This window comes from Cricetulus griseus, assembly GCF_003668045.3.
Source record: "Cricetulus griseus strain 17A/GY chromosome 1 unlocalized genomic scaffold, alternate assembly CriGri-PICRH-1.0 chr1_1, whole genome shotgun sequence".
Taxonomy (NCBI): Eukaryota; Metazoa; Chordata; class Mammalia; order Rodentia; family Cricetidae; genus Cricetulus; species Cricetulus griseus.
Genome location: NW_023276807.1, coordinates 70226724 through 70251562, shown reverse-complemented (window position 1 = coordinate 70251562; position 24839 = coordinate 70226724). Strand labels below are relative to the sequence as shown.

The window sequence follows — 24839 nt, the reverse complement described above, 5'->3', positions numbered from 1 at the left end:
AAACTGTTCCTGGGCCATTCCAGACAGTCTGTTCCCTTGAGAGAATTTAAATCAGTTGTTGTTTAAAATTCTTGTAACTAAAGGAAACATTCTCTAAATGAATATGTGAAGGTACAGGGGAGAAAAACAGCCAGATAGTAATTGTAGAAAGAACCAAAATGGAGGAATGAAGAAGTTATGCAATTATAATCTCAAAAAAGTAAATGACAAAATTTCAAAAAGGAACTAAATGGAAATCCTAGTGTTGAAAAGGACAAAATGCAAAATTATAAATATATAGCAGGAGGAACCAAAAGTTAAGCAGACAGGAGGGTCAATGAATCTGAAGACAGATCAGTTAAGATTATCCAGTCTCGGGAGAGAAGAATGAGGACATGTCATCAGACCTCAGCTCCTGGAGTAAGTGCAATGCCCCATGCAATGCTTCAATACACACAGTGCAAACCACGGGCAAGAGGAGAGGGCAGGAAGAGGGCTATGGAATCAAGGGCAGAAACAGTGTGGGTGTGATAGAGGATATTAACCTACACATTTAAGAAGGTATCCGGACTCCAAGTGGGACAGCCTGAAGCAGAGAGGCACTTATGGCCATGCTGACAGAGGGGCCACACCTAGGCACAGCACAGTTATGATATACAGAGTAGAAACACCTAGGCACAGCATAGCTATGATGTACAGAGGGGCCACTCCTAGGCACAGCATAACTATGATGTACAGAGGGGCTACTCCTAGGCACAGCATAGACATGATGCACAAAGAAGCAACATTGAAGAGTCTTCTAATCACCAAAGGAAGCATTCACTCTGTTCAAGGACCCCAGAGGATCAGTAGCTGACTTCCCACTGAGAACTCAGAGGTCAGAAGACTGTGGGAGACAGATCCTAACAGAAGGACATCCTCAAGAAATCTGTTTTCAGGAAAGCTGTCTTCCTCAGATGTAGGGGCAATGAAAGCACCCTTGACTATCTAAAACTGAGAATTTGTGGTGCACAGATCTTCTGGATTGACAAGAATGACACTGTTGGATTCATAGGAAAAGCTCTGCAAAGAGAAGAGCTTACAGAAGACAGAGCAAATTGGGAGCAGGGGGAGGGAGGGAGGAGAAAAAGAAAGGGAGAAGAGGAGGGGAGAGGAGAACATGAGGGATCAGGAAGGTTGTGTCAGGAGAAGAATAGAGGAGAGCAAGAAAAGAGATGCCTTAATAGAGAGAGCCATTATAGGTTTAAAGAGAAATCTGGCACTAGGGAAATGTCCAGAGATGCACAAGGATGACCCCAACTAAGAATCTAAGCAATAGTGGAGAGGCTACCTTAAATGAATGCCCTTCCCCTATGATGAGAATGATGACTACCTTAAATGTCATCCTAGAGCCTTCATCTAGGGAGCAGAAGCAGAGATCACAGCTAAGCACTGAGCCAAACTCCTGGAATCCAGTTGTGGAGAGGGAGGAGTGATGAGCAAAGGGGTCAAGATCATGCTGGGGAAATCCACAGAAACAGCTGACCTGAGCAAGTGGAAGTTCATTGGCCCCAGTCTGACAGCTGGGAAACCAGCATAGGATGGAATCAGGCCCCCTGAAAGTGGGTGTCAGTTAGGAGGCCTGGGCAATCTATGGGACCTCTGGCAGTGGAACCAGTATTTATCCCTAGTATATGCACCAGTGGACTTTGGGAGCCCATTCCCCATGAAGGGATATTCTCTCAGCCTAGATACATGGAGGAGGGCCTGGGCCCTTTCCCAAATGATGTGACAGACTTTGATGATCTCCTATAGAAGGCCTCACCCTCCCTGGGGAGTGGCTGGGGGGTGAGATAAGGGGTAGGAGGAGAGGGCATGGGAGGATGGGAGAAAGAGGGAACTGGGATTGATATGTAAAATAAGATTGTTTTTAATTTAAATAAAATTTATATATGAAAAAATACAAGAAATGCCTATAAAGAAAAAAAAAGACAGTACAATGTTGCTGTGTTACTCTAAGTTTTCCCTAGCCTATCTAGAGATACTTATAAGAGAAATAAGTATCTCATGTTCACATGCATGCACACATGCATAAAGGTACATCCTCAATTCTGAGGGCCTGAAGCTGGGGAGACAGGAATACCCAGGAATGTAGTATTTGTTCACTACTGAAGCTCAGTCAATAGTAATTCATGCAAATCAGGTTGGTGTGCATTAAAATGTTAATTATAATCCTAATGAATAATTCATCTGAATGCTTCTGAATTAAGATGGCAGTATGTAAAGACCTATTTACACAAAAGAAAAAAGGGCGTGGTGGCACCTGCCTGTAATGCCAGCACTTGGGAGGCTGAGGAAGGGTCATGGATTTGAGATCAGTGTAGGCTACAAAGAGAAACCCCTTTCATAAAACAAAACAAAGCACAAACAAACTGGAAAACGGGAACCAAAGAGAAGGCTACAACAGAGGTTTCGAGGAAAGAAAAAGGACGCAAGCAAGCAGCAAATGTCACATCTGAGTCCCACTCTCCCAGAAATTGCCTTGAACGTTAATAGAACACTGATCCATTGCTTGTCGAAGCCTCTCTGATGATGACTGGACTGAGCACCAATCTGTGAGAATAGCAGAACATCATTAGGAATCATCTCATTGACTTTCTTGTTTGTTTGTTTTTTTGTTTCATATTTAGTTCTATCCTGGGTGTCTGGGGTTCCCACCTCTAGGTCTTGGCCCTCAGGATATGGGTCGCCAGCTGCTTCTATCGTTAGTTGGTCACTCCCACAATTTCTTTGAGGAGAGGCAGGAAACTTCGGTTGGGATATAAAAACAATAAATAAATAAATAAATAAATAAATAAATAAATAAATAAATTTACACATTAAAAATAATTTAAAAGTTACACATTAAAGAAAAACTCAAGGGGCAGAAATCAGAAGAAAGTATAGAGAACCAAGCGGTTGTACTTTGTAAGGATCACCTATTTATTCAGGCATGTATACATTTAAAACAAGAGATGCACCAAGAATCAGCAATCAGAGATGGGCCCAAGAAAAGCTGCACATGCCAGCAGCTGGTGCTGTAGACTTCAGTAGGAAAGCTAAATGCATGTCCCCAAACTTCACACCCTGGCTGGCAGCTGCCAGTCTTTAAGTACATAATCTGCTCCCAGTTACAAAGTGAACAATATGGAAGTTCTCAGCATGTAAAACAAAGTGTTTGTTTAGAATGTTCATAGTGATGCACGTCTTTAATCCCAGCTCTTGGGAGGCAGAGTCAGGTGGATCTCTGTGAGTTCAAGGCCAGCATGGTCTATAGAGCCAGTTCCAGGACAGGCTCCAAAGCTAAAGATAAACCCTGTCATAAATAAATAAATAAATAAATAAATAAATAAATGCTCAAAGTTAAGTTGTTAGCGGAAACTAAAGACTCGGCATGAAAACAGAAATTACCCCATCTCAAAGACAAGGAAATCACCATACACCTATACCCACAGGGACATCCAAGGATGAGGTGGTACTGAAGACTGAAAATGGAAACAGCATGCCTTGTGGTGTGACGTCAGTAGTATTATAGTGATAGATGAGGAAACTGCACAAGAGTCAGGAGCAGAAGACTGGAAGCCACTAGGGCGACTGTGCTGTCTACACCAGCAGACCACAGACTCACAAGCACTTTTGAATATGATGGGCCATGTGACAGGCTACAAAGGCAGCATCTTCACATAGCAGAAGGACAGACACAGTCACCTTTCCTCTCTAGCCTCGATACCATGAAATTAGAAACCTTTAACAGAGATCACTAAAGAATTTGAGGAAATTTGCAAGTACATAAAAATTAGCCTCTATGAATTGAATTATGTCCCTCCCCTAATTCATCTGTTGAGCTCCTAACCCATGTCTTAGTAACTTTTCTGCTGCTGTGATGAAACACCATGACCAAGGCACCTTATTAAGAAATAGCTTAATCTGCCTTATGATATTAGAGGGTTAGAGTTTGTGATGGCAGAGGGAAAGAACTCCTGAGAGCTTGTGTCTTGGTCTACAACCATGAGGCAGAGAAAGAGATACACACATGAGCACACCTTCTAACCCTTCCCTAATATTTCCACCAACTGGGAAACAGCTATTCAAGCATTTGAACCTTTGGAAGCCATTGTATTCAGACCACCACACCCTGAATACCTCAGGATGTGACTAAGTCTCCATATATGGCCTTACTAAGGAGGTCAGTTTGAGGAGAGTTAGGACACAGGAGGTAAAGGGCAGGGAAAGCAGGTTCCCTGAGATGCTGGCTCTTGTTCCCAGAAGGCATTGTGAGAAGAAACTTAAGGAGGGTATGGGGATAATTATCTCAACAGTACCAATAGGAGTAAGGGAAAGATGAAAGAGACCTATAAAATACCCCAGCCAGCACTAGTCTAGGGAACTTCCAGCCTTAGGCTCTCACACCCTGAAGGAAATAAGTTGTAACTTTCTCTTTCTCTGTGTTCTAGTCTTCAGTCTTTTCTGAACATTCTATTCATTGTCTGTGTCAGGAAAAATGAACTTCATAACCCCCCTAGATGGCCACCAGCATCCTCTGACACACCCACCCCTCACCAATGTCCCCTGACACTGTGGTGCATTTTTACACCTGCTAAAACCTCCATCTGTATGAAGTAACCCGTATGTATGCACAAATGTAAATGATTCTGCAGGAAAGCATATGAATACCCAATTACCTAACTTCCCAAATTTGAAAATAAAAACCCAGTAAAGCAAAAGCCGATGCTCATGAAAGGTATACACACTTGGGTGGAAGCAAGAAAATGTTGAGAGAAGCAATAGTGAAAATGAGAGAAAAAAGTGGTCTATGAAATGGTTAACATACTTGAAATGTCATTAGTTGAAATGACCAAATTTAAAAAAAAAAAAAAGAAAGAAACTGAAAGCAAAAAAAAGTCAAACTACAAAAATCAGGAATGAAGGACAGTAAGTTTCAGTTACGTGCTAATTTAAAAAAAAAACAAGTGGGCTAAACTATAAAGTTGTATACGGAAGCCTAGGAGACCATGTGAGATTGAAAAGCCCCTAGAGTGGCACAAGTCATCAATGAACCAAGGGGAAAACAGGCAAGTAATGTAGACTGGGAAACAAGCTTCCGGGAGTGGGGAGTGGAGAGAATTAGCATCTTCCCATGGTGGAACCCAGCACACTGCTTCCCAGAGGAACCCTTCAATGACTAAAGAGTGGCCAATACAAAACTACAAATGTGTTCATATACCAGGACACAGAAAATGTAACAACATGCCGTGTGAGACTGGTATTACTCAGGGTCAAACCTAGAGTATTTTCTTCTTTGTTTATTTGAGACATTTGCCTGTGCACACACATCAGAGAACAACTATATGGAGTCAGTTCTTTTCTTCCACTGGGGATCAAACTCAGGTCATCATACTTGGTGTCTAGTGCCTTCACCTATGACCTATCACCCATAACCTATCCAGTTCCCTCTTTGCTTTTTAATTATTTAGAGACAATGCCTCACTATCTAGACAGGGTGATATTTTAGACAGATGCCATGATGCCTATCTTCTCTATTTTTAATGTATTTTCAACATTATTCTATTTCCTGTGTGTCCGTAATTTCCCCCCAATACCCTTAGTTACCATAGTGGCTATGGGAAAATAGTTTATTCTTAGGTGTTTGGAAACAAATAATGAAATATATATATATATATATATATTATATATATATATATGTATACATATTATACAAAGCTATGATAGATAGTGTTAATTGCTGTCCTCTGGAGCCTCCCCTGAGAACTGCCAAACATGAGAACCCACAGAGCTTGACATTGGATCTCCCCGATACCCCTGGAGTTCAAGTCCATGTTCCACCACATAACACTGTGTCCCATCAGTGGTGGATCTCTCCACTTGTAGCATGGGGATGATATAATACTAGCAGTCTCTTAATAGTGGGACACAGCATTTTATTGTCATACACATGCCCAACTATGCATAGGAATAAGATGGTAAATGTAGGATTTTCCCCTAAAAGTTCACTCAGAGGGCATAGTTTGCCTTACTTGTATGCTTATCCTAAACCAGCATAGTTTAGCTTGACCCCATCACTCAGAGTTCCCAGATTGTGGTCCATGATACGTTTGAATCATAATGAGGTGTTATCAAAGGGTTACTAAGGAGGGTGCCCTAATTCCATTGTCTAAAGCAGGTGTGCCTGCAGCCTGATGCAGGTAGGGGTCCCAGGTTGCCTGCAGCTTCAGAGATGGGTATTTATAACCTATAGCCAAAGCTAAGCCGAGTCCCATGCTGGTAAGCTTTGCACTTGTCTGCCTCACACACCTCTCCCAGAATGATGGGAGCTGGCAGTTTGTCTACAGACTTGCCTCCTCTGACAAGGCTTCAGCAAAGCAGACCTCAGTCATGGAAGCAAATCCTGGACTGCAGAAAGGCTATCATCGTGAAAGGAAAGTCACTCATTTGTGAATAGAAAGGGCATGTTCTAAAAATCTTCCTTAGCAAGCTCTTTCAGGAATATTCTTGGAGTAGACAGGCTGTAGTCTTGAAGAAGAAGTAAGGACAGGCTGTCATCTCCTCAGACAGCAGGCAGGCATCTGCTCTCCAGTGAGAGAAATTTGGATGTAAGGTGTTTTGACTAGAGGAAGGCTTGAGGATATAGGCACTCTAGGCCATTTTCATAGGTCCCTTCTATGGTAGAGGGCTGTTCCCATCCTACTCACCAAATGCACAAGCTGAGAAGGTGGCTTTCTGTGGCTGGAACCTGTACAGGAGCAGCCAGGCTGTTGAGATTGCATGTCCCATTGGAGTCACCCGGCGTGAGACAGGCAAGAGAATAGAGGCACCGATACTGTGATGAATAGAGAGAGAGGCACCTTTAAGTCACATTTCAGGTCACAGGAAAGAAATCCGATACAAAGCAATATGCCTCCATAAGGTTGACTCAGCCGCTTTGACCAGTGTTGTGTTGTGTCACAGTTGAGAGTAAGAGTGGCTGTAGCTGGACATTTAGGTTCACGGTGTAATTCCTGCACTGGGGAGGCTGAGGCACAAGACTTAAAACTTTCTGACTGACTTAGGCTACATAGAACCATTGAAGCAAACTAAAGCAACAATAAAAACAAAAGCCAAAACAAAACAACAAAAAGAGTAGCTGCTACTTTGTTCCCTTTTTGTGTCAAATGCATCAATGATTTTCTTTAAAAAAAAAAAAAAAAACATGAATATGCTACTGACAGTGGAGATCAGTGGAGTGTCCCTGAACTCAAGGACCTTCCTTGGAGGCTTCCTGGTTAGGACACTGTAATCAGCAGAGACTGGCAGGCAGATCTCTCAGTGCCTCATGACATTGCATGTGCTAATGAATTCACCTTTCTAGCAAATGGACACACAGATCGTTTTCCAGCTGTGGGTTTGCTGTGATAATTGATATATATTTTGATCTATGTGACATTGTGGCTTTGTCCCATAATGCTCTGTGACAGTAGAAGAAACATGGGCAAGGGCTAATGGCACAAATGGAGGCTTAATGAGCAAATGCAAATGTTCGTTGCTTTAAGCCAATAGGTCATCACAAATTGAAAAACAATGACCTCATGAGGCTAGAGAGGGGATCTTTTTTATTTATATGTTTTCTTTTGTTCTACAAAGGACATATAAACTTGGTGCTTCAAAATAACCCACTTCAGTAAATTCTACTTTCTCATTCATTTCTGTGGCTGTAGTGGGTAATCAAACTTCCATGCCGGGTAACAGGTTTGGACAAAAGGAGAAACACATATGATGGTAGGTGTGCAACGTGAGAGTGATCATAGGTGTGCAATGTGAAAATGACTGTAGGTGTGTGACATGAGTGATTGTAGGCATGCAACATGTGAATGATCATACATGTGCAATGTGTGATCTGACCGTGACTGTCACCCTGTGGAGCTCACAGCTGTTGTCCAAGCTGCTGATGAAATACTGTGGGTTTGGGCTCAGGGTATGACATGCTTTTTCTCCAACTCTGTTTTCTCTCTTCTCTTACAGTGCTCCAACTATTGAAGGAGGGGGCGGACCCACACACTCTCGTTTCCTCAGGAGGGTCCTTACTCCATCTGGTAAGAACTGGCACTTGAAGTGGCTGTGTGGTGGGACCTGAAGACAGAGAATAAATTAAGGATTCAAAAGTCAATCCCAGCATAAGCATCAAACAATGGGCACTTCAGATGTGGAGAAAGAGCTGCTGAGTTTGATGCTCTGAGGGAGGGAACGTCACCAGACCATAGCTGACCTGAGGAGAAGTAGGTGGAACAAGAGTGTCAAGTCTCAACTCACTCTTTTGCTTCTATCTATTGAAACGTTTATCAAGATCTTACACACAGCATCCTTGTTTCTCTACAGATCTTGACACAATAGATGGAGTGTGTGTATGATGTGGCAGTCACAGTCATTTTTATATTTGAGGACTGGAGACACAGTGAAGGAGCCATGAATGAAAGACCCCAAGGATATAGGCCTACGTGGTTAATGGGAAGGTAGTTATTCTAGACCCAAGAATAGAATGCAAAGATTCAGAAAGAGTCCAGCAAGAAGGAAAAGGTTGTGTTGAATGACTTCATCCCCTGCCACTTCTGAGGCAGGCATTTGATTCTGTCATGGGTGCATAGGTTGGGTTTGGGAGATGTACAAAGAAACTGAGTGTTGGCTGAGGGAGGGGGGAGTTACTGCCATACTCTCCTTTAGCAGTGATTGCTGAGTAAATAAAAACAAAGGGACAATTGCAGGTTGCCAGAGAAAAAAATTACAGGGTTTCAGAATGCCCTAGGTGCTGAGAAAAGGCAATTTAGCCATTTAGAATGTCAAGTGTGAACAGCCTCGTGGGGAAACCACGCCTTGGGCCATCCCACACTGGATGCCTAATGCCCCTCAGTCTTGGGTCCTGATTACACACTGTTCCATGGATGTCTTGAAGGGAGGCATGTGCATGGGGATCAAGGACAAGCTGCAGACACTGTTGGGCTTTCTCAGTGTTGTGTTTATTTAAGTCCAGTATTACTCATTGAACACCAGGCTCTAAGTCAGCGCGGTTCTCAACCTGCCTAATGCTGACACACTTTAATACAGGTCCTCATGTTGTGGTGACCCCCCCCAACCATAAAGTTATTTTCCTTGCTCCTTCATAATTGTAATTTTGGCACTGTTCTGAATCTTTATGTAAATATATTATATGAAGAATAATTTATATGTAATGCCTGCAAAAGGGTCATTTGACCCCCAAAGGGGTGGTTACCTACAGGTTGAGAACCACTGTTCCAGAAAAAGAAAAATATTTACATGGGAATCACATGTTCCAATAGGCTATGGTTGATATAGATTCAGAGACAGATTAGTATTTCTGGTTGTATATCTTTATTTTAACATCTTTTTAATACATGTTTTGCAAACACATTTGAGTCAGCTTTTTGCCTCTTTGTCCTTAAAAATATCCCTGTAGCAAACAAATGTTAGGTATCCAATGCTGGTAGATGATGGAGAGAGGAAGGAAGGAGAGGCAGAAAGGGGGAGGAGATAGATTCATAGATGATAAGATAGATAATATTTACATACAGATGAAAGATGTTTGAGAGGATAGACTGATAGACACTATAGAGAGATTAAAATAGAGAGGTGATGATAGAAACATAAATATGTTACAGATATATGATGGGTTATTGATAGAGGAAAGATAAATAAGTGAAGAAATAAGTATAGCTGAGAGTTGGTGCCACACGCCTTTATTTCAGCACTTGGGAGGCAGAGGCATGTGGATCTCTGTGAGTTCGAGGCCAGCCTAGTCTATGAAGTGAGTTAGTTCCAGGACAACCTCCAAAGCAATACAGAGAAACCCTGTCTCAAAAAAGAAAGAAAGAAAGAAAGAGTGAAAGAAAGTAGATAATAGATGGTTATATAGAGATATATGGATATATAGATAGCTGATAGATGATAGAAAAATAGATGATAGATGATAGGTGAGAGATAGATGATAGACAGATAGATGATAGATAAATAGATAATAGATACATGATATATGATTGATAGAGAATAGATACACATATGGTGAGGTGAATCGATAATAGATGGACAGGTAGATAATACCTAGATGGATAGATTGATAGATGATATAAAGATGAGGTATAGCTTGGAAAAAAGTTAACTCAGAACATATCTAGGCTTTTATATGGCCTTGTGGAGCAATAATTTTCCCTAAAGTGGAGAAGTATCCATGAGGAATGGTGTTTTCAGTCTGACCAAGTTTTCTTAGGTTCTCTGAACACTTCCAGGTGAGAGACATGTATTTAAATTGCACAGGATCCAAATGTTATGGAAGGAAGAGAAAAAAGAAAACAGAGGAGACTTGACAGTGTGCAGGTTAAGGGCCTTGGCAAGTCTGGGAAGGTGCTAAGATCAGTTCCCCCACCCCAATACTTACAGGAGACAGAGACAGTGAGCACACTTGTGTTACAGAAACACTAGGATTCATGGGCATATGAACTATGAGGGGTTTTATGCAGAAGGGCATAGGACATCAAACTTGGTCCTTAAATTCTTAGTCTTTGGAGAGGAGACACTATATTTTATACTGTGTAAACTCCAACTGGTGAGTTCTGTTTGACATTCGGAAAAAGAAACAAGGGTGGCAGAGAGCCTGGGGATATGACACTAAGCAACAGTCAGAAAAGTGGTTCCCAGCACTGCTGAGCATGGGAGTCATCTTGCTCATTTTCTTGGTGTGGTAAAGTGTCACCACAAACTAGTTTGACATGGTGATGATCAGCATGGACTGAAGGGAAGTGGTGTTAGCTTGAGGAAAATTCTTTCTAGGGAGCATGAGCTTCGCTAAGCCGTGATAACAGCAGAAGACCTCTGTTACAGAGATATTCAGCCTTCATAATCTTTTCAGACAAGTGTGATTAAAGGTATTTATTGCTGTCAGATTATTATTCATAATCTTTAGAAGTGTGAATCGCAAAGTACATCACTAGAGAAGGGAGGGTGTCGCTTTCAGCTTTGCATCTAATTAGCTTTTTTATTCTCCTTGAAAGACTCTGAAATTCCAAGTGCCAAGTACATTTGGGGTGTGAATGTGGACTCCTGCAGTCTGGGTTAGGGATGTCTTGGTGTTTGTGTGTACTTGTGTACAGTGTGACGGTGGGGAGGTGTGCATGTATGTGAATGTGAATGTGAGCTGTAAGTGTGGATTCCCTCAGTCCAGGTCCAGGGTGTGTATGAGTATGTGTGTGTGTGTGTATGTGTAGTTTGGGGGACATACGCAGGTGAGTGTGGGGGTATATTCCTGCCTGTGGAGGCTAGAGAAGGCTGAGGGGTGTCTTCTATCACACTCCACCTGGTCACTGTGAGGCTGTAGAACCATCCCTGAGTCCTTCCTCCTGAGTGATGGAGGTCATAGACAGATTGGAGCAGGTGAAGGTGCTGGTGACTGTCAGTGAGCAGCAGGCTCTTCCAATGTTGTTTTCCTCACTGTGTTGTCTAGTCATGGAGGAATGAATTGACACAGGGGAACTATTGAATGATTTGGCAGGAAGAGTCTGTTCTGAGCATGTATAAAATCCTACATAAGGCATATCCATCACAGAAGAGAAATGTTACATGCATGTCAACAGTCCCAATGAACTGTTTGTATCAGAAGGATAATGCACTCAAATGCATAGTAGAACACTCACTGTAAGTGGCCCAAGAACCTAATTAAGATATGCCTTAATTTATTATTTGCCTCTACTTGCTTTTTTTATCCCCAAATCAGTTGCCCAGGTTTTCCCATCAGTCTGACATCTGTCCCTTTCCTTTAGTCTCACTGGAGATGGGGAATACATTTTTGGCTTTGCTTGTCATGTTCTGACTGTCAGTGATGTTGGCATAATTTATTATAGATTGTGTTTCCTTTCTATCTTTCTTTCAGTGTGCTCGATATGACAATGTCTTCATCACCGAAGTCCTCATCGACAGGGGTGTCAATGTCAACCACCAGGATGAGGACTTCTGGACACCAATGCACATTGCCTGTGCCTGTGACAACCCTGATATTGTCCTGTTGCTTGTATTAGTAAGTACATTAATCCAGTTGGCCTATCACTTGAAGACTCAATGACAAATATGTGTTTAATAATATGTCTCATGATACTTTTGGGAAAAGCATGTGTCTGTGTCACCATTCATGCCCCCAAAATGCAGATCATTAGAAACAACATTGTCAATCATGACACTCCTAAAATAACCCATGTTCCTGTCATGACAAGCTTTAGAATCACATGCCTTGGTACGCAGTGTTAATGGAATGCCCATGTTTGTTCTCAAGAATCCACATTCAGGCAGCTGCAGTCCAACTTTTAAGAACATTTCTTCCAATAGGATCATGAATTTGTCAGGGAGAGGGGAGGACACAGGAAAAGTAGGAGGGGGAGAAGGAGAGGTAGAAATGAAGCAAAATACAATTGTCATGTATGAGAAACCCCAAATCAAATAACAATAACAACAACCTTTCTTCCCATTCACATCCCTGGGTATCAATGACTTTTCCTTTCTAAGTTCAGGCGGGACTGACAGGAACAACACGAATAAATTGTTCAAACCTGGTTCCATCACCAGACAGCATGCCCCACTCCCCTTCTAGTGTGGAATGACAAAGCTTCTAAAGAAGGAATAGGGCAAAAGGCAGCCTTCTTTATGTGGTCTCCAGGGAAGGCAGGTCCAGACTAGTGGGTTGACATAGCAGAAATGATGCTGCAGACCTTAACAACAACAAATCTGAGCTCAGCACATGACTACAACATAATTTCAAGGCTCATTAGGTAGACCTTTGTGCAGATCTACCCAACCTTGACCAGAGAGACTGTGGTCATGGGAAATGTGACTTTCAGAACACCACTAAGGACTGAAGGTAGCACCCCCAAGCACCACACTGAAACAGAATGTTCCATGTTCAAAAACCAAGATTGGAATAAGCTTGGACATGAAAACTGGTGCCTAAGGTATACAAGGGCTCACAGTTACAATGAGCTACATGGTAGCAAATTCCTTAGGTCTCTCTGAGACTGCAAGGACAAGGAAATCAATGTGAAGTTTGTGTACATTGAAGTTAAACTGCCTCTTCCAAGGAAAATCAATTAATAGTGACATTCATCCCAGTCCTCAGAATAAATGTTTAGGAGAGTGATTTTCTAAAGAAATGACAAGCTATCTTTTTAATTTGGGACGGATGCCATGTGCCATTGCCAGGCTTGGTGCTGGACTCCTTACAGAGTGGAGAGCTCTTCAAGGTCATCATCTGCCTTCAATTCTTCCTCCAACTCTCTGAACTTGACCTTCATTTATCCCTGAAATCAGGAGCAGATTCATACCTCATTGTGACTGTGGACTTGTTTAAAGCATGGTTTATTCCCCCATGCTCTCCAGAGAAACAATGAATAATTTTAGCCTTTCATTTGATAAGTTAAAGGAAGTTAAAGTTAGAAGTTTAACTTAAGAAGTTAAAGAAAGATGAGCAGTTTAAGCCTAAACCAAGTAGAAAAATTGATAAAAATCAGGTCATAAATAAATAAAATTTAACATAGCAAAACACTAGCTAAAATAGATTAGAAGTCAAAGCTAAAATTAAAATAGTTTGCTCTTTAAACAGTAAACAGCACAGAGTGGTTCTGTAAAACAGTAGCAGGAGTTTCCTTCATAAATCAGTCTAATTGAGAGGGAGAAATTACTGAATCCATGCAAGGGGCATGGATCTGCAAGATGGGAGTTTCCATTATCTATAAAGGGAGGGAAGCAAGCTTTGCAAAGAGCACAGAGGAGATCTAAACAAACCCTTCCCAATGGCCCAATTTGAGGAACCCTCGAAACTAGTCATAATAGAGGGTAATGTAAGGCAGGCAACAATAAATACCTCTGTACTCACAACTAAGATAATAAATGGGAGAGTGTTTGCTGCTCTAGTTGACAGCATGAACCTGGGAGAGCAGGGCCTAAAAGTGAAGCGGACTAAAGTCTCATGCAATAGCCAACTTTATTCAGAGCATCAGGCCACTTATACTCTGAGGGTTAAGAGGAATTACACGAATAAGTTGTTCAGTCACAGAGAGAAGCCATAGGTGGCCAAAAATATGTTTTTCCATAGAGGAGTATAAATAATAATAACAGCTGAAGCCAACTCACTCCTGTCTGCTACACCTGGGAGGAGCAAGAAAGCACATTCCAAGAGTAATTCTGTGTTTTTGAAGAAACTGAGGCCACAAGACTCTTGTCTTGTTTTCTTGGAGTTTTCTCACAAGCACTCAGAATTCCCCTGGCATGAATCCGTTCATTGACTGTGTTCCAACAGGAGAAAATGCACAAATCTACTGTGCAGATGAATTGTGAAAGTCCATGTGAATCATCTATGCTCAAGCCACTGGAGCACATCCTTGCCCTGAGATATTGTGGTGTTGCCAGTGACTTCCTTCTGAAGCTGACAGTGTGGAGAGGAAGGAAGGAAGGCTCATCACTACAGAACCTGACCAGAGCTCCCTCCGAGAGGAATTGATTACAACAGTAATGAGATGTGTTCATTTCAGGTGACCTTGGTGTTCTGAGAATGACATTCTATGTCTCTGGTGGTCTACAAAAAGATACAAGCAATGAAAAACATGAAAAGTTTTCAGGTGGACCCCAGTCAAGGGCCATGTTACAAATCTGTAGCAGTGTGCCTTTCTTTTCTAAGGTTGTAAAAATCAGTGGAAAGCTGAGAAACCCCCACCGTTAAAAGGAAGCCAAGAGGCCAGGCTTTGGTGGCACACGCCTTTAATCCCAACACTCAGGAGGCAGAGGCAGACGGATCTCTGTGAGTTCGAGGCCAGCCTGGTCTCCAGAGCCAGTGCCAGGATAGGCTCCAAAGCTACACAGAGAAACCCTGTCTCGAAAAACTAAACAAAACAAAAAAGAAAGAAAGAAAGAAAGAAAGAAAGAAAGAAAGAAAGAAAGAAAGAAAGAAAGAAAGAAAGGAAGAAAGGAAGAAAGGAAGAAAGGAAGAAAGGAAGGAAGAAAGGAAGGAAGGAAGAAAGGAAGAAAGAAAGGAAGAAAGAAAGAAAGAAAGAAAGAAAGAAAGAAAGAAAGAAAGAAAGAAAAGGAAGCCAAGAAGATAAGGCTAGCAACTACTGTAGTATAGGGCTTGTGGTGGCTCTTGGGTTAGAGTAAAGGCAGGCTGTGACCCAGAGAAAGCACAGGCATTGTGCACTTTAGCTGAAGACAGCCATTTGCAACAATTCCATCTCATAGCACAAGGTGCCATCATACGTAGTAATGGGGGTATAGGGGCCATGTGAGAGGGAAGACGCCATAGTATTGTCAATTATTCTGTAAACCTGAGACTGCTCAAAACCAGAAGACTAAAAACATAATATACTGAAAAGTAAAACAGGACTCATCATCAGAAACTATAAATATGGGATACATAAATGTGTACTGTTTAAATATATAAATATAGTGAGTATATTTATAGACCAAAGAAAACTTGTTCATTATAATTTAAAAATAATATTACAAGCCATTTTCTGTTATATTCTTTTCAAAAAATATTTACTTGCAAAAGAACTATGCCAGACTTTCTGATATAAAAAAATCATCTCCTAGACTGTGCATCAGGTTCATTGACAAATTGTCAATGAACAAATTCATGCAAGGGTTATAGTCAATTTCATGATGCAGTTACGAAGACAGGATTATTTACAGTCTTCGGTAACTTCATAAATGCAAAATGTCACTGCCATTTTTAACGGCAGAAATGGCCAAAGGAAATAGCTAAGCCACCCCATCCTTGACCCTTAGAGGGCATACACAATTAATGCCGATAGGAGGTTGGAAGTTCCCATTTTAATTTCAAAGAATATGTGACCTTTAATTGTGAAGGAAAATGGTCATGAAAACAATGTATTAAATTTCTCTGTATGTCAGAAGCTTAATTGTGTGACAAGGCTGCTGTGTAAGACATGATAGAGGCATGTGATTGCGTGTGTGTGTGTGTGTGTGTGTGTGTGTGTGTGTGTGTGTGTGTGTGTGTATCTACTTTGGGAGAGCATGTTTTTGTTTTCATCTGCAGCAGTCTTATTTAGACAATAGCAGTCCCTATCTATAATCCCAGCACTCAGAAAACAGTAAAGTGGACCACAAGGGTCGCCAAGGGCACATAGGAGATTCTGTTTAAACCAGAAACAACAGAAAAGAGAGAGCATAAAGCTTCATGGGCTTTTGGAGTTCAAATGAATTCTGACCAAAAGCTCCAAGTTTGATGGGAACTCCTGTCACAGAAATACCAACCTGTCAGCAGCTGCCAAGAAAGCAAAATGGACATGGGTTTTACAGCAGGTGCCGATTTACAGGGAGAGCCTGGAATAGTAAGAAACTTCAAGTTCCTTCGGTGAAAGTGCATTATGTTCTCGAGAATTCTCTGTCGAGGCTGAGGGCTACAACTGCTGCTTCATTTGGCAGTCCTTAGCTCTGCTTGTGGCCTGAGCTTTGTCATCACAATGCTCCAGAGTAAAGCCTGTTCTCTCTACACTGCCCAGCTTCTCTACATTGCCTGTAAAGACGGTCCCATCCCATGTGAAATGTGTTTGAGAAGATGAGCCCCTGTGTTTTCCAGTAGCCTCTGTGCATCCATGCTTTGCTGTGTCCTGTAGTTATAATTACTCAACATTTCCAAAGAGTTCAAACACTTTTTAAAAAAATATGTCTAATTTATCTTTTAAATTAAAATATAATTATGTGGTGATATTTTGTTTGTGCTTTAACACATAAAGCTTTGCTGAAGATCAGAGGAGCTAGCCACTAGTTAGCCATAGAGGCCAGGAAGTGGTGGCACACTCCTTTAATCCCAGTACCTGGGAGTCACAAACCTTTAATCCCAGCACTAGGGAGGTGGGGACCGGAGTGATATGGCTGGGTGGAGAGAGGGATATAAGGTGGGAGGAGACAGGAGCTCATGGAATTCAGTCTGAGGATTCCTAGGGACAGTAGTCTCTTTCTGTCTGAGGGTTCGGTAGAGGTAAGAAGTAGCGGCTCGCTGGGCATTGGTGGCTCATGCCTTTAATCCCAGCACTCGGGCGGCAGAGGCAGTTGGATCTCTGTGAGTTCAAGGCCAGCCTGGTCTTTGGAGTGCCAGGACAGGCTCCAAAGCTACACAGAGAAACCCTGTCTCGAAAAACAAAAACAAAAACAAAACAAAAAAAAGAAGTAGTGGCTGGCTGCTCTGCTTCTCTGATCTTTCAGCATTAACCCCTATAACTAACTCAGGGTTTTTATTATTAAGACCAATTAGAATTCTCGATACATAATTACATCATTTTATCCCTTCCTTTTCTCCTTCCAACCCCTCCATGTACCTTTCTACAGGCTCTTTCAAATTTATAGCCTCTTTTTCTTTAATTAAAAGTTATTGTTGCTCTCCAGTCTGCTAGATGGAAAACCAGCATGGGAACCCAGACCCCAGGAACATGGGTTTCTGTGAGGAAACCTCAGAAATCTGTGGGATCTCCTGTAGAAGGCCAGTATTTAGCCCTAGCATAGGTGTGGACTTTGGGAGCCCATTCCATATAGAGGAATACTCCCTGAGCCAAGACACACAGGGGTGGGCCTAGGCCCTATCCCAAAGGATACAAAAGACTCTGATGACACCCTATGGAAGGCTTCACCATCCTGGGGGAGCAGAAAAGATATGTGACAGATAAGGTTTTAGTTGCGGGGATGGTGGGGGGGCCAGGGGGTAGGGGGGTAGGGGAGGACAGGTGAGAGAAGAGAACTGGGATTGTCATGTAAAACAATCCTGTTTCTAATTCAAATAAAAAAAAGTTGGAAAAAAGTTATTGTTACCTATAAGTATAAATGCATAAATATATAGATATAAATATATAGATACAACCTGGTGAGTCTTTTGTGTGTGCGTGCGTGCGTGCGTGCGTGCGTGCGTGCGTGCATGCGTGCGTGCGTGCGTGCGTGCGTGCGTGCGTGCGTGTGTGTGTGTGTGTGTGTGTGTGTGTGTGTGTGTGTAATTTCAGGTCTGACCACTTGAAAATGGATAGATATCCAGTCCCTGGGGAAGACTACTTCTTCCATTCTTTGCATTCCTTAGTTAACTGTAGTTCTTTGTCTAGGCGTGGGGCTCATGGGGACTCTCAGAAGTCCCATGTTGCCATGTTAACTGATGCTATCTTTATTCAGTCACTGGTGAAGTCATTTCTAGGAGATGCAATCTCATGGCAAACTCCCTGGTCCTCTGCTTCCTAAGATCTTTCCACTCCCTTTTCAGTATCATTCATGAACATAGGAGGAGGGTTGTGTTGTAGATCTCCACTGGGGCTAGCATCCCATGAGCAGGTCTTCTCTGCTTTTTGACCAGTTATGTTTTTTTGTTGTGACATTCTCCATCTTGAAATCCCAAACATTCCTAATACTTTCATTTTTATCGTATTTTCTCATATAAGAAAAAAAATGGTTTTAAAATACAAAAGCATAAATTCAAAGGTGGGCCTCATGAAGTTTATAATTTTACACAGTTATTTAAATCGTGCTGTTGATTCTTATAAATCTTGGCAGCAATTCAGAAGCATCTAAGAGAAAAAGAGGGAGATTTGCCCCAGCCTTACTCTCTTATGGAGAAGATGATTCTTAATGTGTAATTATATCTGTCAATAAAGTACAGCCAGTGTATTTGATTTCTGATGGCCTCTTGTTAGGTGTCTTTTCTTTCTAATTCAACAAGTATTTACTTCAGAAGCATTGGAAATACAAAAACAGAAAGAGAGAGAGAGATGAAGGCAGAAAGGAAGAAAGAAAGAAAGAAAGAAAGAAGAAAGGAAGGAAGGAAGGAAGGAAGGAAGGAAGGAAGGAAGGAAAGAAGAGAGGGAAATTCTCCTACATTCCCCCCTGTCGGGAAAACTCACTCCAGTTTTCTTCCCCTGTGTGTATTATGTACAAGTGTATGTATTCTGTACATGTGTGCTATATGTGTGTACTATGTGCATGTGTATATGTGTGTGTTATGTACATGTGTGTATTATGTACATGTTTGTCATGTGCATGTGTGTATGTGTGTGTACATAATATACTTGTATCTATTGGCATCAATGTCTATGTCTCTGTGTATACAAGTATATGTATATATGAATATGCATGTACACATGAATATGTATGTGTGTGTGAACACCCATGTGCTTGTGTAGAGCACACACCTAATACTTGGATTCACACTATATTAACATTGCATTTTTTTGTGTAAGGGTGTGTGTCTGTGTGTGTGTATGAATGTAGACAACACTCTTAATATTTAGATTTATGTAGGTGCATAGTTCTTATTTTTCAGGGAGGATTAAATTCACATAATTTCCTGACTATTTTCCATGTTTTAAGATATTTTACCCAAATGTGAATTCAGTGGTACGTGGTTTTTCCACATTTAGGTGCTATATTTTAGGAATCTTTTTTGGCAACTTAGATAATTTTCATTTCCTCAAACTTACAGATGATTATGGCTTCATAATTTGAGAGATTTGTGTTTCCAGTAAAATATAGTTACCATATTTTTTTCCTCCGTGAGTGAAACTGAATAAGTTTAGCAAAGCCCTGACAAAGCCCTGTCTATACTGCAGCCATTCAGTTCCAATACTTTGAGGTTTTTGGTTAAAGCCATGGCTTCCTGCTCTGAGATTGAAGTAACTGGTCTGTACTTCTGAGGTGTGCCACGTAATACAATCTTGGGAAGGGTTGAGAAAATTGGACATCGAAAATTGTGACTGAGAAAGGCTGTGTGCCACTGTGCATGGCAATACTTCAGCTTTGCACCTGGAACCCAGCGTGGGATCATTTCACCGGAAAGTCCTCATTTAAAGGCACAGGTCACGCAGTGTTCCTGCAGAGCTTTACTTCCTTCTCTGAGTTTGGTCTTTTGGTTGTAAGTCAAGGATAGATTTTCAAGGATGAAACATCCTCCTGTGTGTATCCCTGGAGCAAGAATTCTTGGATTTGGAGTCCACTTTCTGTGTTGGTGGCACTGTGCTGAGTACAGAAACGTGAAATAAAATCAAAGGAAGATAGACTCTGCTGTGACTCGAGGTGAACAAGGAAAAGAGGCAATTGTAAAGTTTTGGGGGAGGATCTCACTTCCAAGAAGATGGGGCTCAAGTGCTAGAACATAACAAGTACATGGTTGCTGTGAGATCCAGAGGAGAGGGTGTTGGTTGGAGAGCAGAGCAGCATGTTAGAATTGTGTCATACATGGAGAATGAACAGCGTGACACAAACAATAGACCCATGTCACTGGGTACAGCAACGGTGTGATGGGCAGATGGCTTCAACAGTTAAGAATCCTGAGTTCTGGATTAGTGGAGTGGCTGCTGTAGAATCACAGAGGAAATTTGATTAGCACCTAGACCTGCAGGGTGATGAGAGATGAGCAGTGGTGTGAAACTGAGGTCATCAAGTCTGTTCTCTGCAGAGTATGTGACATTCTAGAGGACAAGTACAAGGCTTTGTTCAAACCCCTTGGGAAGTTGAGGGCATGTGACACAAAGATTTGAGAAGTGTTCAGCTGTGGATCAGCCAAATGAGACCTTAAGGAAGAGCTGTGTGTAGAGCAGGTGGCAAGAGGGTAGGCAATTGATAGCTAGCGTGTATAGGAAGTCATGTGTGGAACCAAGGCTGGAAAGCTACAATGAGTTTAAAGCAAGGGTGAGGAGGGTATAGAGCTAGTTAGCATTGTTGAGATTTCCCTAGAGACAGGAGGAAGGGGATGGAAGGGTCAGGTAGATATATTACACTTGACAAAAGACATGGGGCTGAGAAGACAGAGCAGTCAATACAGTACTTGCTGTTCCTGAGTTCCCGAGTTCAAGGCCAGCACCCAAATAAAAAGCTAGGTGCAGCAGAATGTCCTTGTAATACAGTCCTGGGGAGGTGGAGACACAGGGCTTGCTGATCTGTCAGTCTAGCCTCGTTGGCAGGTTCCAGGTAAATATGAGACACCCTATCTCAAAACAAAAGCAACAAATGACCCCTCCACACATAAATGTACACACACACACAGACACACACACACACACACACCAAATGCAAATATAAATATACATGTATGCCACGAACATACACTGTCTTAGTTTGGGTTCCTATTGCTATGAAGAGACACCAGGAAAATATTTAATGGGGCTGGCTCATAGTTCAGAGGTTTAGCCTCTGGTAGAAAGCATGGAGGCATGCAGGCAGACATGGTGCTGGAGGAGCTGAGAGTTTTACATCTTGATCTGCAGGTAGCTGAAAAATTCTGTGTGTCACGCTAGGTATGGCTTTCACATATCAGACCTCAAAGCCCGCCCTCACAGTGACACACTTCCAACAAGGCCACATCTGTTCCAACAAAGCCACACCTCCTAATAGGGACACCCCCTATAGACCAAGCATTTGAACACAAGAGTTAAAGGTTCATACCTCTTCCAACCACCCACACCCACACCCATACACATACTCACTCTCAGACATGGAGGAGGTGGTTTCCACTCAACATGGAGCTCATCTAGGGGTCCTGAGCTGGTTGCCTGTTAATAAATCAGGCTGCATGGAGTCAGACATTCCTCTACATTTAAATTTACAGATACTTTCTGTCTGAAAGCATTTTTTGGGAAGACATGTCATAATATCAGAAGATTGTAATGATGTGTTCATTGTGTGGAGACCAGGGTTGTGAGACCCAGCCCAGCACACTGTACATTCCTCAACTTAGTGTGATAGCCCATCTTCATTGAGAACTTGACATCCTTATTCCTTTTTTAATATCATACATATTACAACTGCCACATTTGGGTACTTTAATATTAATAGAAATATGGTGTTGGGTAATTTATATGTTAGCTGTTTTATCATGTTCAATGAAGGCATAATGAACCCTACTCCATTTTAAATTATTTAATTTGGAAAGCTTAAGCCAGGCCTTGCCAAGTGAAAATCCCCATGACAGATTTTACACACTGTATTCTCTGAACCAATACAGTGACATCAAAACCTCCAGAAGACTTTTGCTGTTATCTCCACACATCTCAGAATTCTGTGTAAAAGTAAGCGTAGTGCCAGTGGCCTTTTTGTGGACACGGGGAAAATTTCTACTTCACAGAATACACACATCTTTGCACACACACACATACTCACATACATACATGTACACACCTCACACACTTATATACTTAAACATATGCATTCACACAATACTTACAATACATGCACACACACTAACATACATGTACTTGAATACACACGTGCACACATGTGTACACATACATACTCATATACATGTATGCACATACATACACTTATGTATACACACACCCACATATGTGCACACACACTCACACACATAATACACACATACATAAGCTCATACACACATGCAGAGATACACATACACACATGAAGACATACACATGCCAGTACAGACACACATACATTCACACACATGTACACACACACACACACCCATATACCCCCCCACACACACACACACATGCTCTGCTGTGCTGTCTGCCTTTCCATATCTTGGATAGTTTGTATTGTTCACATGTCAGTCTGTTATGTTCACATGTCAGTCTGTGACGTTGGCTAGTCACAACTCAGGAAGATGCAACAGCTACTGCCACTCAGAAGCTGAAGTGGAAATTTAGGGAATGATGCATAATAGAACCAGGGTCAATGATGTATGAGAAATCCAAGGTGTATAACAGTTCAACTCACACAGAACTGGGGCAAAAGCAGAATATCTGAATGTTTATCAGACATGTCTTTGTTGTCCTTCATGTAACAACTGAAGACTTTAAGTAATGTCTTTAAAAAGTTAAGTGTCATGAGTCACTGGAAATACACAGTATAGAACACATTTAGGAAATGCATAATTTTAGCATCAAAAAGTCAGTAAAGAAAAGTTAAATGGTACCAAATAAAAGAAGTCATTATTATGAATTTTCTCCAGCTAAGTAGAAATCAGATATATAATAAATCAGTAACTTGAATTTATACAAGAAACAGAAGTGAACCGTCACTGGATAATATCATCAGTATGACCATCCAGTTGGTAGCAGAAGTCAAGATAGATTTGCAAGGAAACATAAACCAAAGTCAAAGTGGCTATGGGGTCATCCAGTGCAGCTGGCCTTATACACAAAGAACTATCTGTGGGCACTGGGTCCAGTCTGGTTTTCTGCCTCAACTCCAACCTGTTTCTCTGAATCAGCCAGCATGGTCCCATAACTGCTTCCTCGGTTCTACAGAACCCTGCATGCTGCCTTATCCACAGTGAGTCTGTGCCCACTTGTCTGTAATAACTGAACCAGTGAATAAAGCGGTGCCATAGAGGAGGATGTCAGGGCATCTCCAGGAAGAGTTGTCTCACTGACAGCTTTACAGACTTTGCCTTGAACTCATTGCCAACTCAGTCCTGCCCAGAACATGTGGACAAGATGATCTCCCTCTTACCCTAGTGTCTCCCAGCATGAAGATATGTCCCAGGGCTACGTGGCTGATAGAGTAAACAGGGTGTCATGTAGCATGGCCAGGGAGGTCTTAAATCTCTCAACAATGTACCACAAAATAAAGCTCAAAGTTGATGCAGCAAGGTTGTCTGTGAGAGGATAAAGGACACTTGATTGATGGGTTATTTTCTCTGACTGTCCACACAGAGGTTAATAGGTAGAGAAAATAGATTAGGGTCAAATGCTGTACAGTTCATAGAGACTCTGCCTGGAGGAGCACATGTGTGTCCCTGTAGGATATGTTAGCACTGGAGTTCCTGGGGACTCTACCTGGAGAACCACATGCATGTCCCTGTAGGACATGTTAGCCCTGGGGTTTCTGGAGACTGTGCCTGGAAAAGCACATGTGTGTCCCTGTAGGACACGTTAGCACTGGGGTTCCTGGAGAAGGAGAGGAGCATCTGGTACTGGGAAGCAGTCATATTTGCATGTGAAGGCAACAGAAGCCAGCAGGAAACAGGATCAACCCAGGAAATGTGGACTCTAAAAACAGAAAGAACATTTGAAAAGTAAGCCAATTATAAACCATCTTTAGAGTATCAGGAGCCTGCAAAGACAGAGGAAAGAAGCCAGGTTTATGAGGAAAGCCAGTGTTTGTGTTGTCATGAAAGGCAGAAGGAAATGCCTTGAGAATCCCCTGGAGGCTGTATTTCTGGGAGGAGTTGTTAGCCAGGCAGACTTGGAAGGCAAAGATGGAGAAAACTGCAAACCACATATGTGACGGTAAAGACCACTTTAAACCTTTTGTGGTTTCTTTTGCTTATGTATATAGACATTATTGAGTGGAAGGTTAAAATGTGAATAGGACAGTTTTAAAAAACTCTTCCAGCATTCAGTAACTTTTAACCAAAGGAAGAACATGACAGATAGGTTCTGGTATCTGAAGGAAAGGGAGAGAAATCATATATTCAGACCATTAGTGCAATACACTGAGGGATGGAGAATGCCAGCTTTCTAAACCTTCAATGCTGGCTGTGTTTTCTCAGGGCAGGTATAGATTCTTCAGATCAGCCAAACATTCATTTAACAAAATAAGCAGGCTGCTTTTGGACAATAATTAAATGAATGATTAATGAGGTAGGGGCACTGGTTGGTTTCGTGCAAGGCTTTAGTCAATAAACATTTACCAAGCACCTACGTGTGTTGCACACAAAGCCTTCCTTCCACAGAGGGCATGCCTGGCTTACTAAATGTGCAGCTTAAGTGACATGAAACCAGGCTGCATTTCTGTACTGCATGCCCCCACCACCACCCCAGCTGTCCTCACCTTGTGACCCCTTTCCTTGGCCT

The 24839-nt window shown here is 41.9% G+C and overlaps 1 protein-coding gene across 1 annotated transcript in view; it reads left to right on the top strand.

The window, feature by feature from the left end:
- The window catches only part of Myo16 (myosin XVI), a 319471-nt gene that overhangs the window by 27594 nt on the left and 267038 nt on the right, over positions 1 to 24839 (top strand). Inside the window, exons 2-3 of the mRNA XM_027387882.2 lie at positions 8014 to 8084; positions 11924 to 12067. Of these exons, the coding sequence (XP_027243683.1) occupies positions 8014 to 8084; positions 11924 to 12067 (215 nt within the window). The remainder of the gene's footprint in view (positions 1 to 8013; positions 8085 to 11923; positions 12068 to 24839) is intronic.